General features: G+C 43.8%; 1 protein-coding gene across 3 annotated transcripts in view; it reads left to right on the plus strand.

The window, feature by feature from the left end:
- Positions 1-17,128, plus strand: part of GORAB (golgin, RAB6 interacting) — a 209,491-nt gene that overhangs the window by 165,414 nt on the left and 26,949 nt on the right. The window contains exon 1 of one of the 3 annotated variants that reach the window (XM_072129195.1): positions 11,095-11,346. The exons of 1 other annotated variant lie outside the window; for it this stretch is intronic. In XM_072129195.1, coding sequence (XP_071985296.1) covers positions 11,289-11,346 — 58 coding nt within the window. In that variant the 5' untranslated portion in view covers positions 11,095-11,288. Of the gene's footprint in view, positions 1-11,094; positions 11,347-11,807; positions 11,891-17,128 lie in introns of those variants that run through there. One more of the 3 variants, XM_072129196.1, reaches the window with a different exon arrangement.

A 17,128-nucleotide genomic window follows, 5' to 3' on the forward strand; every position in this document is an offset into this window, starting at 1 on the left:
ATCAGGATTTACTTTAAGTTTGTAAGTTTCTGTTATTTTTCTCCCTTTTTATTTTATAACTGTTTTGCCGTGTTGTGTGTCATTTTATTTTGTAATTCTTTTGTTTTTAATATCTTTTTATGCACTGATCAACTTTTTGTAATTAAAGCTTTTCACTTTAATTTTGGTCCCTGTATGCTCTGCGAACTCATAGCCTTGTGTAGTGTGCTTAGCTGTGTGACTGCTAGAGTGCTGAGTGTGCATGTCTAGTGGTGTGACAAGGTGACTGCTTGAGAGCAAGAATTGATGTAGAGTGGGATACTTATTGGTCCCAGTATAAATGCAATAAGTGGTGGCAGCGGGTCTGGTCCTGGGGTGCTGGAGCTGTATGAGGTGTGATTTATGCTCAATTTGTGTCCTGAGTGAAAGGTGAGCGCAAGTTTGAGTAGGCTAAATTAACCCGTACAGTTGCACCCCACGTCACGTGACGAGGTGGCGACGTCCTCGCCATGACAAATTGGTGGCAGTGGTGGGATAAATTCATTTTTGTCAGAGCATTAAGTGTTGGGATTAAGTAACTGACCCCTGCACTTAAGGACTAGTGGAATCCTTGCGAGGAGTACCCTAGTTTTACAAAAACCAAATCAGTGCTGTTCTAAGACACACGTGCAAACAGTTCCCCTACCCCGTTTTTCTTTTCTATCTTTTATTTGGCAAAGGTTGCACTCAGTGATGGCAACCATCTACAAGAGACAGAGCAAGGAGGCTCTAGTCCACCTCTGTGAGCAGAGAGGTATCAACCCGGCTGACAAGTCCAAAGAGCTGCTGGTTTGTGCTTTGATGGAGCAAGATGCAGAGCAAGGATCTGGCACGGCTCAAGGGAGCCAAGATATAGACATTAATCCTGGAAGAGTTTCCCCTGAGGCTACCCACAGCAGGAGCCCTCAGAAAGGCATGGATGTGTCTCTACAAATGGCCCTACAGCAGCTAGGTGAATGTGATCCTAGCCTGCGTCTGCAGCTTATCCTTCAATTTAATCAGGCGACCACAGAGCGAGAGAAGGAGAGAGCGGCCGCAGAGAGAGAGGAGAGAGCAGCTGCAGAGCGTGAGCGCCAGGCTGATAGAGAATTCAGGCTGGAAATGGCGCGTATTGAAAGGGGTATCAATTCTGTGCAACCCCAATCCCAAGATGTAGACCCCAAAAGACCTTGTCAAGAACGTTTTCCAGTACTGGACAAGGATGGGGACTTGGACATTTTTCTGCGGTCGTTTGAAAAGACCTGCAGACAATACCATCTGCCCCGTGAGCAGTGGGCACAGTATTTAAGCCCAGGGCTAAGAGGCAAAGCCCTGGAAGTATTTGCTGACCTTCCCCTTGAGCTTGATGAGGACTATGACGCTATAAAAGCTGCTTTGATTAAAAAGTACAACTTAACTCCAGAGATGTATCGCCAGAAATTCCGGAGTGTAAAGCGAGAAACAACTGAGAGCTACGCTGATACAGTAGGCAACTTACGGACTACCTTTCTACAGTGGACCCGAGGACTTTCTGTCAACAGCCGTGAGGACCTGGAGGATCTCATGATAAAAGATCAGTTTCTGCACATTTGTCCTGTGGATGTACGACAGTTTGTTTGTGACAGGGAGCCTAAAACTGCAGATGAAGCTGCGCAGATTGCAGACTCCTACACCGCCAACCGGATGCCTGAAGCAAAGAGGGAAACTTCCCCCCAAAGGTCCTCCAGCTGGAAGGAGAAAAAAGCCAGGACAACATCACAGCCTTCTGTCTCCAAAGTGGGTGAGAACCTTACACTGAGGGAGTCTATAAATCAGGGGGATATGCGCAAATGTTTTATTTGTAACAAAGTGGGTCATCTGAGGTCTGCGTGCCCAGAGAGAGGGGCAACTGTCTACTCTACAGTACCAGTAGTCATGCTGCTTTCTGGTGATATGGACAAGTTACAGCACCATATGCAGACTGTGATAGTGGGTGATAGAGTCACCCAGGGATTAAGAGACTCAGGGGCAAGTTATTCATTGGTTCGCCCTGAGGTTATAAACCCTGAGGACATCATTCCAGAAAAGACTTTGCCTGTGAAGGGGATAACTGGGTGCCATCCAGGAGTGCCCGTCGCCAAGGTTTTTATGGACTGGGGTTCTGGTAGAGGTATCAGACAAGTGGGAGTGTCACAAGAATTGCCTGTGGATGTATTGTTGGGAAATGATTTGGGAAAAATGACAACTGTGTATGTGCCTGATGTACAACAATCATATGAGAAAATGGGCAGAAGCCCAAGGGGACTGGTCTGGGAGGGAGGACAGGATAGCAAGAGCAAGGCTATGCCTGCTCCAGAACCAGAGGTGTCCCAGTATGAGGAAGCTAAGAGGGAGGGGGTGGTAAATGGGCCCCCAGAGATAACCCTGCAGTCAGCAGATATGGTGAAGGGTGTGAGAGGCTGCCAAGATGGAGTCTCTGAATCTGCACCTCAAAGCTCTAAGGTCCTGAGTGTGGATCTGGTGGAGGCCATTACTCAAGGAGAGGTCCTAGAGCAGACCAGAGGTGTCAAGATGAGTAAGGCTCAGAGCATGAGCCACAAAGATGCCTCTACTCAGACTGGGGAGATGCAGTGTGTCTATGAGCCAAAGACAGCGTGTACACTAGAACCAGTGCTGATAGAGGAGATTGGGGTCCACAGTGAAGTTGCGTTCCCAGTGATGAGTGTTGCCAGTGCAGTTTTGGGGAGCGATCAGAAAGGGGAGCAGGGGCATAGGGACTCTCAGGAGAGCGTTCAGTCAGTGGTCCAACCTAAGCCCTGTAGTATAAATGGTAAAGAGAGGGACTCTAATAGCTGTACAGCGGGAAAACCAAAACACAATGTAACTGGGTACAGTAGTCCTACACTTAACTCCATTGGCATTTCATCCAGCAGGGAGAGGGTTAACCATTTCACACTTGGGAGAGGGGACACAGAACTTAGTGTTTCTGCAGCACAAAGCCATAAAGTCAGCAGGGGGTCCCAGCACAGCAGTGTACAAGTGACCAGGGGAGATAGTACTTGGCCTTATAGACGGGACAAAGGACCAGATGGTTGATGTGCCCAGGTAATCACATTTTATGGCAATGATTTTTATGGTACTGAACTTCTGCAATGTATTATTGGTAATTGGCTTGGGAAAATTTAAAATGGCGTGGGTCATTTCAAATTTGCCCAATCTTGAAAGGGGGAGGTGTCAAGGAGATATTAATTGTGAATGTATAAGATTGGTTTAACTATAGGGCAATTACAAACTTTGTTTAAATATTTGGCATCTATTGAAGCGTCCAGGCAGCTTTTATGACATCCTGGAGCTTTAACAGCCTGATAACCTCTGAACTGAAGACTGGTCTGTTTAGACCCCAAAGGACATTTGGTCTCCCTACCCCCCCCCCCCCCCCCTGTTTAAATATTCCTGGACTCTCCCCCCTCATTAAAACTTTGCCCAATCCTGAATGACCCTCTGGACTAATTAATGAATGGGAGGTTCTGAAATCTGAACCAAACTGAGAAGTTATAAAACAATATGAAATCCAAGAATTGGTGTTCACATTTTGGGGGCTGCTTGACAAGCTGAGTGTGTTCCTCATTTCTCCCACCTCCAGGGATCAGGATTTACTTTAAGTTTGTAAGTTTCTGTTATTTTTCTCCCTTTTTATTTTATAACTGTTTTGCCGTGTTGTGTGTCATTTTATTTTGTAATTCTTTTTTGTTTTTAATATCTTTTTATGCACTGATCAACTTTTTGTAATTAAAGCTTTTCACTTTAATTTTGGTCCCTGTATGCTCTGCGAACTCATAGCCTTGTGAAGTGTGCTTAGCTGTGTGACTGCTAGAGTGCTGAGTGTGCATGTCTAGTGGTGTGACAAGGTGACTGCTTGAGAGCAAGAATTGATGTAGAGTGGGATACTTATTGGTCCCAGTATAAATGCAATAAGTGGTGGCAGCGGGTCTGGTTCTGGTGCTGGAGCTGTATGAGGTGTGATTTAGGCTCAAGTTTGTGTCCTGAGTGAAAGGTGAGCGCAAATTTGAGTAGGCTAAATTAACCCGTACAGTTGCACCCCACGTCACGTGACGAGGCGGCGGCGTCCTCGCCGTGACAGCGCCTCTTCAATTTTTTTGTGGTCAGCCTTGAGTTCAGAAGAATAGATATCTTTAAAGTATTCCATAAACTCCTTTCTGATGTCTATTTGGGATGTTAACAATTTACCATCCCTTGCTCTTAGTACGCTAATCGTCTCTCTTGGTGCCTGGTTCTTAATCACCATTGCCACTCTTTTCATAGATGTGTAGTAGCCCCCTATTGCCCTCTGGTTGTATCCTTTCTGTTCAAAGTGTGCTTTCTCCATACAAAGCATGCTCAGCCCTTCTGGGCCTCTATCCATTGATTATAATTTTCCTCGGTTGGATTTTCCAGGAGGCTTGTTTCTAAGTCCAATACTCTGGATTTAGCCTGCTGTAGTTTTATTTCCTTATTTTTCTTAACGTGTGTAATACATCTCTGTACCGAGCCCCTCAGGTATGCCTTCAATGCGTCCCAGCTTATGCCCTCATCCTCCACACTGTTCCAATTATCCAAGAAAGTCTTTATATCCTCCCTTATCCTACGCTCCCCCTTGACCAAACCAAAGAGAAAGGGTTTGATTTTATAAAAAGTGATCCCTGTGGTATTACAATTTGTCAAAGTGAACCAAACAGGGGAATGATCTGATAGTCCCCTTGCTCCAATGTTAATTTTACCTATGCTGCCCATTCCCCTGTCATTTGATAAGACAAGATCAATTCTCGATAAGGTACTATGTGTTTTAGAAAAACATGTATAGCTGCGCCTCGAGGGGAATCTCTCTCTCCACACATCATGGAGACCTAGCTCCCCCAATGTTCTACCGAAGGAATTTGAGTGGTTAGCTATCTGGATTGGGCCTCTCCTAACTCTATCTAGTTCCTCGTTTACAACATTATTAAAGTCGCCCATCCAGTATATTGGGATATTGCTATATTTATCTGTCTGCTTCCATATGTCTACAAATGCATCTACTGGTGCCGTTGGGGGGAGGTAAACCCCCACCAATACTACCTCGCGCTCATCCAGTAGACAGTGGAGAATTATATATCTGCCCTGTTGATCCACTCTCAGCGAGAGTTCTTGAAAGTTAGTGCGCCTATTTATCATCATACAAACTCCCCGGGCATATGCCGAGAAGGTGGCATGATAGTAATGGCACAACCAGGCCTTCTTCACCATATATATAGATTCCTTCAGCAGATGGGTCTCCTGAAAACATACTACATCTGGTTGGTGCGAGGAGCATAGATCAAACACAGCTGTACATTTAATCCTATTATTCAGGCCTCGTACGTTCCATGACAATAGTTTAATCATAGTAGTACTATATCACATATTGTGTTAACATTTTTCCCAACCCATATTGGGGCCACCAGCCGCGCCCACCCTATCCCACCCCCCCTCCCCTTCAAATGCCCAGGCCAAAGTTTCCCTGGACTCATCCCAGAGCAATTACCTCTGCCGGGGCAGAGCTACCCAGAGCTTGCCTCTTAAATTTTTAAGACCCGTTCTACCCATTCGTTGGCTTCTGTTGGGTTTTCAAAAAAAAAAGATTTCTGTTCATGAATAATTTTAAATTTTGCCGGGTAAATCAGTGAGTACAATATGCCTTTACCCCTCAACCTCTTTTTCAGCTCTACGTAGTTAGCCCTCTTTTTTTGCACCTCTTGTGGGTAGTCTGGGAAGATCATAATTGGGGCACAATTATATTCCAATTTGCCAATCTTTCTTAGGCCCCTAAGGATGTTATCTCGGTCCCTTGGTGAAAGGAGACGCACCAGGATACTCCTCGGTGGGGCGCCCACTGCCCTTACTTTGAAGGGCACTCTGTGTGCTCTATCCACAAAGAATACCCTGGTACGGATCTCCTCCGAGAATGTTTTTTCCAGCCAATTGGACATGAAGGCCGTTACATCTTCCCCCTCCGCCCCCTCAGGGAAACCTACAATTCTTAAGTTGTTCCTTCTTGACCTGTTTTCCAGATCTAAAAGTTTTTGTTGGACCAATTTTTCTGCTTTTTCTAAGTCTTTCACCCTTTTTTTTATATTAACTGCAGAATCCTCAACATTCCCTATTCTCGTTTCCGTTACTTCAACTCTTTCTCTGAGGGTATTAATTTCGGTGCCGATAACATTTATTTTACTCTTCATGTTCCCTATTTCTTTCAACACCTCCCCTATTGCCAGGGTACATTGTGCAATCTGTGCGGAGATGTCCTTAAGGGATGGACTCTCTGCTCCTGCGGTCATAACCCCTGCTCCTTCCGCCATAACCTCCTGTCCCGCCTCTTGTTCAGACGACCCCGCTCTGCCTTTTTCCTCAACTTTTTTTCCTTTTTCTTTCATTGAGCTAGGGGAGTGTAGGTATTTATCCATTTTACCTTCTTTTGGTTTCGCACCTGGGGAAAGCCCCCCTTCTGATAATCTACCCTTCACCCCCATTTTATTCTGCCTCTTACTCCCCATGATGCTTTGCCCCCCTCAAAAAAAAAAAAAAAAAGAAAAAAAAAAAAAGAAGCAATATCAATATACAATGCTTGTTGTTAGCAATAACCTTCTTATAAGGCTTTTTAACAGGTCAATATGTCTTTAACTTAACAAATAACACTAAGGCTATATTCACACTGACGTATGGGGGACGTATATACGGCCGCCGTATATACGGCCGATATACGTCCCCCATAGGCAGCAATGGGCGCACGGCACCCTACGGGAGCGGTACGGTGCGGCACCGTACCGTTCCGTACCCGGAAAAAGATAGGACCTGTCCTATCTTTATCCGTAGTACGGCGCCATGCGCCATTAATTCCTATGGAGAGGGGCGGGGGTGAGCTGCGCTCACCTCCTCCTCCTCTCCCCGTACACTGCCGTTGCCCGCTACGGTACAGTACGGGCGGGCAACGGCAGTGTGAATATAGCCTAAGTCACTTGATAACTACATACAGAGTTATATACCAACAGGAGTCATGCAGCAATAACCGAGAACAAAGACGGCGAAACAGCTGATGGTACAAATCAGACCTCTTTCAGGCAGACACACAACAGTCCAGAATCGGGGGGGGGGGGGGGGGGTTAGCAGGATAAATGATTATAGGCCAAGCGACACTGTTAAAGCAAAAAGGTTGCAGTCCAGGTTACAAACAGATTGCAGAGAGGTCCTTGTTAGTAGATTGTAGAGGTTTGCAAGACGAATGGTTATAAGCCATGAAGTCACTGTTAAAGCAGAGAGGTCGCAGTCTCGATCACAAACAGATTACAACCAGCGAGGACTTTGTTAGATAATCATAGGGATCAGGCCCTCCTTTGAGATAGACCTCTGGCATACCGCACACAGTAAGAATAGAGTTGAGTAATTGGTTAGTTGCAAATAAGTAGGTTCCTCTATAATACACTAGGGTAAACAAGTAGCTGTTCATATGGAGCAGAGGGACAGCAGAGTTAGTATAGTTAGTGTAGTTAGCTCCTCTTCAATCGCCTAGAGGTACAATTTTTCAGCAGCGACACAATTTAACAGAGATATTGAATATAGGCACAAGGGCCCAAACTTACATAGCCGCTGCCTCGTGCTGGTAGATTCAATAGGGCCCCACATTGCGCCATCAAAAAGTTGCCAATCGAACAACAGCTAGAGGTAAGATTCAAGGTCTTACCATATCTGCAGGCAGAGAGGTCCCTCAGGTGCGCTTCCTTTCTGTTTGGTTGTACTGAATGGGCATCAGTGAGTCCCCAGATGGCAGCGCTAGATCAAACCTGTGACAAGCCAGCACTCCACGGAGCAACAGCTGAGCGGGGGGAGCCAATGCTTCTTTGTCCGGTTCCTGCTGCAAATTCCCCACAGCCAGCTTCCGTGCTGGACTGGCTGTCACCAGCAATCCCCCGTCGCTGGGGCAAGCACAGCAGCTGCCCTCATCAACCTCTCTGCGCTGTGCAAGTTGACATCCGTCACCGGGCCGGCAAGTTGGTAGATTTCTCAAAAGTGGCGGCAGTCACCAGCATCCACCTCCGTTCCTCATCATCCTCGCTGACCGGGCGCCCATAAGCAGAGAGGTGATGTTCCGGTCCGTGGCTCGCTCTAACCCCGGCGTCGCGGCAGCAAGCGTCAGCATGCCGCCCGCGTCATGCTCCTCCCTCATCAGAAGAAGATCTTCATGTGGGGCACTGTATATAGTTATTATAGGGGGTGTATATAGTTATAGGGGGACTGTATATAGTTATTATAGGGGGGTGTATATAGTTATTATAGGGGCACTGTATATAGTTATAGGGGGTGTATATAGTAATAGGGGGACTGTATATAGTTATTATAGGGGGGTGTATATAGTAATAGGGGAACTGTATATAGTTATAGGGGGTGTTTGTAGTTATTATAGGGGTTTTATATAGTTATTATAGGGGGTCTATCTACCGTATATTCCGGCGTATAAGACGACCTGGTGTATAAGACGACCCCTTTTTTCAACGCATACAAAACACCGGTAAAATTTTTTTAAAAAACTGATTTTAATTTAAAGGAAACCTACCACTTGTAGTGGCAGGTTTCCGATGGAAATACCGGGCACCAGCTCAGGGTGAGCTGGTGCCGGAGCTTATTTTAGTTAGTGTTTTAAACCGCGGTATCGCGGTTTAAAACACTTTTTAAACGTTATAGCCGGCGCAGGCAGGTACGCGCTCGGCGCTTACCGTGCACGCGGCTCACATTCACTTCCTATGTAGCCGCGTGCACGGTAAGCGCCGAGCGCGTACCTGCCTGCGCCGGCTATAAAGTTTAAAAAGTGTTTTAAACAGCGATACCGCGGTTTAAAACACTAAAATAAGCTCCGGCACCAGCTCACCCTGAGCTGGTGCCCGGTATTGCCATCGGAAACCTGCCACTACAAGTGGTAGGTTTCCTTTAACATGGTCCTTTTTTTAATTTAAATTCTTATGACATGCAGGTATATAGCAGGAAAACTGTCGCTCATAAACATAAGGCAAACAACAACATTACCATTGTCCATTTTACTGTAAATGTTACCATACTGTACCTTAAATTTTTATTTTATTAAATATTCCATGCCATGTACTCAGAAGCGGGAAAAAAATTCCAAATGCAGTGAAAATGGTGAAAAAACGCATTTGCGCATTTTCTTGTGGATATTACGTCTTTCACTGAGCGCCCCAAATGACATGTCTACTTTATTCTTTGGGTCGGTACGATTTTAGGGGATACCAAATTTGTATAGGTTTTATAATGTTTTCATACATTTACAAAAATGAAAACCTCCTGTACAAAAATTATTTTTTTTATTTTGCCAACTTCTGGCGCTAATAACTTTTTTATACTTTGGTGTACGGAGCTGTGGGTGCTGTCATTTTTTGCGAAATTTGATAATATTTTCAATGATATCATTATTAGGACTGTACGAACTTTTGATCACTTTTTATAGATTTTTGTATATTTTTCAAAATGGCAAAAAAGTGCCATTTTCGACTTTGGGCGCTATTTTCCGTTACGGGGTTAAACGCATTGAAAAACCGTTATCATATTTTGATAGATCGGGCATTTTCGGACGCGTCGATACCTAATGTGTTTATGATTTTTACTGTTTATTTATATTTATGTCAGTTCTAGGGAAAGGGGGGTGATTTGAAATTTTAGTTTTTTTTATTATTATTATTTTTTTAACTTTTTTTTATTTTTATTTATACTATTTTTCAGACTCCCTAGGGTATTTTAACCCTAGGTTGTCTGATCGATCCTACCATATACTTGGTGGACTTTGCTTCATGCTGTTGTGACAGAATTGTGGCACAGTGCAGTAATAAATGTCACGCAAACTCTGACTACGCACTACCACTCCCCTTTCTGTGCGGAGTCTTCTAAAGTGTCAAAGTGCACCGTGACACAAAAGTGGCGCAAATGCTGCATGTGCAATCTCATAATACAATTTTTTTAAGCATACTGGAAAAAAAAAGTTGCCCAAAAGCTGTAACAATTATATATCTGTGCCAGTATATACACACTACATAGAGTGTAATCATGCAAGAAAACTTTTAGGTTGCAGAGGTAATTCCACAGCCATACACACATCAAAAAACAGCCAAATTGTTGTTAAATGATGATATGCTATATGTATGTATACACAGTATGGGGCACATGTATCACAGCTTGTACAGCGACTTCTACTCCCTCTAGGCTCAGTGGGCATGGAGGGGGTGGTGCAGTGTCATGGGACAGTGCACTGCTTGTAGCCTGCGCCTATTCTACACCAGGTCAGATCTGGTGCAGGACATCCCCGGCTGCTCAGCACACCACTGCACTGAGCTGCTGGCCGCCTGGATTTATCAAGAGGCAGTATGATAAATGTGCTCCTATGTGTGTATATGGTGTGTTTATACTGTATGAATTGTATACACCAGTGGTGGCGGACCTATGGCACGGGTGCCAGAGGTGACACTTAGAGCCCTTTCTGTGGGCACCCAAGCCTTCACCCCAACACAGTTTGCCAGACAGGACTCAGGGCTTCTTCCTGCGGTCCATTACAGTCCAGGACGCACCATGCTCAGCGGTATTTTAAAGCAACATCCTTGGCTGCCAGGACTACAGGAAGAATTAGAACCCGGATTCTTCCTTTTCAGGGAACCCTGCAAGGAAGCTACAATCCAAATTTCTCCATCATATTTCTATTATATTGGTGAATTTAGGATGCCGATACGATTGAAACCTGTGATATAGCAGCGGTCAATACTGACAATTTTACTGCTTAAATTGTTATGTTGGCACTTTGCAACATATAAGTGGGTTTTGGTTGAAGTTTGGTTGAAGTTTGTGTACAAATATGTATGGGAAAGGGGGGCCCGTGCAGAATTCTGCTATGGGGCTCTGTCTCTCCTAGCGACGCCCCTGCTTACACTCACTACATAGCGACCAGTCAGCCCCATGCAGCCGCTATCTGCCCGCAGTCGTAGTACACGATGGTTACCATAGCAGCACAATTGGCGTCACTGCTGCCGCCTGTGTGGCGGGGCTCCCTGTGTTATGTGCCTGTGATGTGCGTCCTGCCTACCCTGCTCTTACATAATGCAGCCTCCATGTATTTGGCATTACTGCCTTCAGGCGCCTTCAGCCCACTTTCCTGCCAGGCGACTGCGGGCACCCTGCGAGGTCCTGAGAGGAGCCTGTGACGTGGCGGGCGGGTGTGAGGCGGAAGCCGCTCTGTGTACAGCGCTATGGCTGGCTGGGCTGGCTTCTCTGAGGACGAGCTCCGGAGGATGAAGTCTCGGCGAGGTATAGTGATGTATGCACGTGTAGCCGGGCGTGCACGTGGACATTTGGGGACACTAGTATATAACCATATATTACACCTGGGGTCTATGCAGGTTGTATTGGCAGGGAATGTGACTTGGCTGTTTAGTTGCAGAATCTGTAGTAAAATTGTGCCACAAGCTGATCTGCTTCCAGCTAGTGTTACATATTGAAGGGGATTATGCAGATCGCGTCTTCAGTAACACTTAAACACACATGTTCTGTGTATACACAATGAGCTGTGGTGGGCGCAGGCACCTACCAATTCCGGTGATTTAAAAACTCCGTTGTACACGTGACCGAAGGTTTACACACACATGCAATGCAACAGCTGAAGAGAGTTTTGCCTAATTAACCCCTTAATGACCGCCCTATCGGGATTCTACGTTGGTCAATAAGGGTACTTCTTCTGATGCGACGCCTTTCTACGGCAGCGCGTCAGAAGGTGATTTCGGACATCAGGTACCAAAAAAATATTTCCAATCCCGGGTGTTAAAGTGTCCCCACCGTGCATCGGACCCTCCAGGTGAGCTTACCGGGGGATCCGATCCCTCCTGCCACAGCCTTGGGGTCCGGCGAGTGCCCCGGAGCTGCCGGCTCCTTTGCACGCTTGGTCCTTCCTCATTTGATCTCAAAAAACACAAAAGAGAATGAAAAAAGTCAAATTATTGATCATTTTACCCAAAACTCTTACACAAAGCCTTTAGACAAAATAACTGCGTAAACCACTTCCGGTAACCATCGATGAGTTTCTTACAAGGGGCCTTCTCCAAACTGCCATTGTGAGATCTATCCACGGGTGTTCTATGGGATTCGGGTCCGGACTCATTGCTACCACTATAGAAGTCTCCAGTGCTTTCTCTCAAACCATTTTCTAGAGCTTTTTGAAGTGTGTTTTGGGTCATTGTCCTGCTGGATGACCCATGACCTCTGAGGGAGACCCAGCTTTCTCACACTGCGCCCTACATTATGCTGCAAAATTTGTCAGACTTCATAATGCCATGCACACGGTCAGGCAGTCCACTGCCAGAGGCAGCAAAGCAACCCCAAAACACCAGGGAACCTCCGCCATGTGTGACTGTAGGGACCGTGTTCTTTTCTTTGAAGGCCTCTTTTTTTCCTGTAAACTCCATGTTGATGCCTTTTCCCAAAACGCTCTACTTTTGTCTCATCTGACCAGAGAACATTCTCCCAAAACATTTTAGGCGTTCTCAGGTTAGTTTTGGCAAACTCCACCGTGGCATTTTTATGTTTCTGTGTAAAAATTAGGGTCTTCCTGGGTATCCTACCATACAGTCCCTTTTCATTCAGATACCCACGGATAGTACGGGTTGACACTGTTGTACCCTCGGACTGCACGGCAACTTGAACTTGTTAGTCCAGGTTCTTTATCCACCTCCTGCACAATCTTGCATTGAAAACTCTAGTCAATGTTTCTTTTCCGTTCACATCTAGGGAGGTTTGTGCCACAGTGCCATGGGCTTTAACCATAGCCAGTAAGGCTGGTGCCACATGTACCGCATTAAATGAACGCAAAACACCGGTGGCTCGTTCCTGATCGCAGGCGTTTCCATAGAAACGCTGATGCGATTGGGCCGCGGCCCGCCCCATTAGGTGCGGCTTTGTTTGCGTTTGCAAATGTAGACAAAGCGGTACGTGTGGCACCAGCCTGTGGGTGAAGACACACATGGCGTTTTTGGGCCGTTTTTACTAAGTGCGTTTTCAGATCGTTAAAAACGCATGCGTTTTAAAAAAACGGATGCGTTTTTAACGATCTGAAAACGCACTTAGTAAAAACGGCCCAAAAACGCCATGTGTGTCTTCACCCTAAGTCTTTGCTGCATATTGCAGCAAAGGCTTACCGGTAACACCAGCGATCGGTGCTATCAGCACATTGTAATGAATGAGGAGGAAAATCCCCATATACTGCCATACTAGGGAGTCTGAAAAATAGTAAAAAAAAAAGTTAAAATATAATTATAATAAAAAAACATAAAAACTCTAATCCACCCCCCTTTCCCTAGAACTGATATAAATATAAACAGTAAAAATCATAAACTCATTAGGTATCGGCGCGTCTGAAAATGCCCGATCAAAATATAGCGTTTTTTCCCTGCGTTTAACCCCGTAATAGAAAATGGCACTTTTTTGCCATTTTAAAAAAAACTAATAAATTCTATAAAAAGGTTGTACAGTCCTTAACCCCTTATCACCGACACTAGTTTTCAGCTCAATGACCAGACTCGATTTTTCAAATCTGACATGTCTCACGATAATTGGTTATAACTTCGGAACGCTTTAACATATCCTGGTGATTTTGAGAATGTTTTCTCGTGACACATTGTACTTCATGTTAGTTATAAAATTTAAGTGATACGTTTTGCGTTTCGTTCTGAAAAAAAGTGAAAATTTGGCAAAAGTTTGTAAAAATTCTTCATTTTCCAAGTTTGAAATGTTCTGGTTTCCAGACAGGAAGTAAAACTACCCAAAAAGTTTGATAATTAACATTTACAGAATATCTGCTTTATGTTGGGATGATATTTTATGCTTCCGGTCATTTTTCTAGGATGTTATGAGGTGCAGAACTTTAGGTGCGATTTTTCTTATTTTCATGAAAATTGCCATAACTCACATTTTGAGGGAAAACTCGGCTTCCAAGTGACTTTGAGAGGCCTAAATAATAGTAAAACCTCATAAATTACCCCACTATAGAAACTTCACCCCTCAACGTATGTAAAACAACTTCTATTAAGTCCATTAACCCTTTAAGTGTTTCACATGGGTTAAAAAATATGGACCTGCGATTTAGAAACTATGGAATTTTTTTGGAAATACATTCATTTAGGCCAAAACTGACATTTTCAGAATAAATTAAATGATGAAACGCACTGCAACGCTTGATGCCCAATTCCTCCCGAGTGTACTGATACCCCATAAGTGGTGGTGTCCTGCTGTACGGGCGCACGGCCGAGTATAGAATGAATGGAGGCGCCCTCCACAGCAGATTTGTATTGTCACATTGTACGACCTATAAATTTTTATTTTTTTTGGTAATGCAAACATATGAGGGCTTATTTTTTATGGGATGAGATACAATGTATAAATAATTTATTTTGGGAGTCTAAAGCTTATTCATGAGATTTTATTAACTATTTCAAGGGGGACACAAACAAAATCATCAATTTTTGGATTGTGAGCATTTCCCCCCCCCCCCCGCCCCGCTCACCGTAACGTAAAAATAATATTTTATCTTTATTCTCTGGTTCACTACGATTGCGGTGATGCCTCATTTATATAGTTTTTCTTATTTTGCTCAATTTTCCTGAGCAAAACCAATATTGGAGAAAATTGCATTGTTTTTACTATTGACAACTTTTCAGGGCCATAACTTCTGTATTTTTCTGTTGTCAGATCTGGTTGAGGGCTTATTTTTTGCGAAAACAGTTGTTCTTTTCAGTCGTATCATATTAGGGAACGTAACTTTTTTTGATCACTTTTTAGAACATTTTTTGTGATGGTGTTTGATGAAAAATTGTATATTATGGGAAGTTTTTCGAGTTTTTTTTTTAAGTAGTTCACCGAGCGGGTTCAATATTGATTTAGATTTATTGTACAGATTAATACGGACGCGGTGATACCAAATATGTACGTGTTTTGTGTTTTATATACTTTATTTGCATTTTATGTGTTACTGGGGAGATTATGGGACTTTTATTTTATTTATTTAATTATATTATAAAAAGATTTAATTTTTTTTTTTTTACTTTTTTACATTTTCTACTTCTTGGCTTGAATAAGCGATCATCCGATCGCTTATTCAAGCCTTTACACTGCAATACACTTGTATTGCAGTGTATAGTGAAAGTAACTGAGCATGCTGCGCATGCTCAGTTACTTACAGCCGGGTCCTGCCAGGAAGGCAGGACCCGGTGAGAAGAGGAGCCGACAGCCCCGGGTCACTCGTCGGAACCCGGGGCAGCGGCAGGAGGGATCGGATCCCCCGGTAAGCACACCGGGGGGGTCCGATCCACGGGGGACACACTTGCACGCCGCGGTCATGCTTGACCGCGGCGTGCAAGGGGTTAAACACCCGGGATCGGAGTTTTTCCGATCCCGGGTGTTAGTGCCGGGTCTGGGCTGTGATATCACAGCCCGACACCGGCACCAGCGAGACCCGGTGTCCCGAAAACTTCTTCTGATGCGCCGCCGTAGAAAGGCGTCGCATCAGAAGAAGTACCCTTAATGACCGCCGTAAAAACCCGATAGGGCGGTCATTAAGGGGTTAAAATCATAGCATTGTAAACATCATCAAAAGCCGCAAAAAAGACACCTCCCAAAGAAGATGGCAAGATCCAAAACATTTTTTTTTTGTACAGGAGGTTTTAATTTTTGTAAATGTTTGAAAACATTATAAAACCTATACGAATTTGGTATCCCCCTAACCGTCAAGACCCAAAGAATACAGTAGACATGTCATTTGGAGCGTACAGTGAAATCCGTAAGATCCAAGCCCACAAGAATATGGCACAAATGCGTTTTTTTTTTTTACTAACTTCATCGCATTTAGATACAGCTCTATACACGGAAAAATAAAAAAGTTATAGATATTTGAACATGTGGAGTGAAAAATGGAAACGCAAAAACGAAAAAGGGCTGTGGCGGGAAGAGGTTAAACTTCTTGATGACACTGCGCATGGTAGACACGGGAACTTTCAGGGAACTTGCAGTATATGATGGGATCGTACAGACACCCTAGAGTTAAAGTACCCTAGGGAGTCTGAAAAATAGTAAAAATAAAAATAAAAAAAAGTTTAAAATAAATATTATAATAAAAAACATAAAAATTCAAATCCCCCCCCCTTTCCCTAGAACTGATATTAATATAAATAAACAGTAAAAATCATAAACACATAAGGTATCGTCGCGTCCGAAAATGCTCGATCAAAATATAACGGTTTTTCACTGCGTTTAGCCCCGTAACGGAAAATTGCGCCCAAAGTTGAAAATGGCGGGTTTTTTTGCCATTTTAAAAAAAAATTAAAAATTCTATAAAAAGTGATCAAAAGGTCGCACAGTCCTAAAAATGATAACATTGTAAACGTTTTCAAAATCCGCAAAAAACGGCACCACCCACAGCTCCATACACCAAAGTATGAAAAAATTATTAGCCACAGAAGATGGCAAAATCCCCCCCCCCCCAAAAAAAAATTTGTAAATGTATGAAAACATTATAAAACCTATATAAATTTGTTATCCCCGTAATCGTACCGACCCAAAGAATAAAGTAGACATGTGATTTGGGGTGCACAGTGAAATCCGTAAAATCCAAGCCCACAAGAATACAGCACAAATGCGTTTTTTTTACCAATTTCACTGCATTTGGAATTTTTTTCCCGCTTCCCAGTACATGGCATGGAATATTAAATCCCACCATTTTGAAGTGTAATTTGTTACTCAGAAAATAAGCCATCACACAGCTCTGGACATGGAAAAATTAAAAAGTTATGGATTTTTGATCATGGGGAGTGAAAAATGAAAATGAAAAAACAAAAAAGGGCCAGGTCCTGATAAGGCTGATAAGTTTTGCGTTTATTTACAAAAAAAATTTGCCATTGTCGAAATTCGAAATCATTGCGTTTTCAGGCTGATAGATTTACCACCTAAATAAGTTGCAGAATAACATTTCCCATATGTCTACTTTACATTTTCATAATTTTTGAAATGTCTGGATAATTTATTTCGATGTCACGCGGCTTACAAATCG

Source organism: Engystomops pustulosus, chromosome 10 (assembly GCF_040894005.1).
Source record: "Engystomops pustulosus chromosome 10, aEngPut4.maternal, whole genome shotgun sequence".
Taxonomy (NCBI): Eukaryota; Metazoa; Chordata; class Amphibia; order Anura; family Leptodactylidae; genus Engystomops; species Engystomops pustulosus.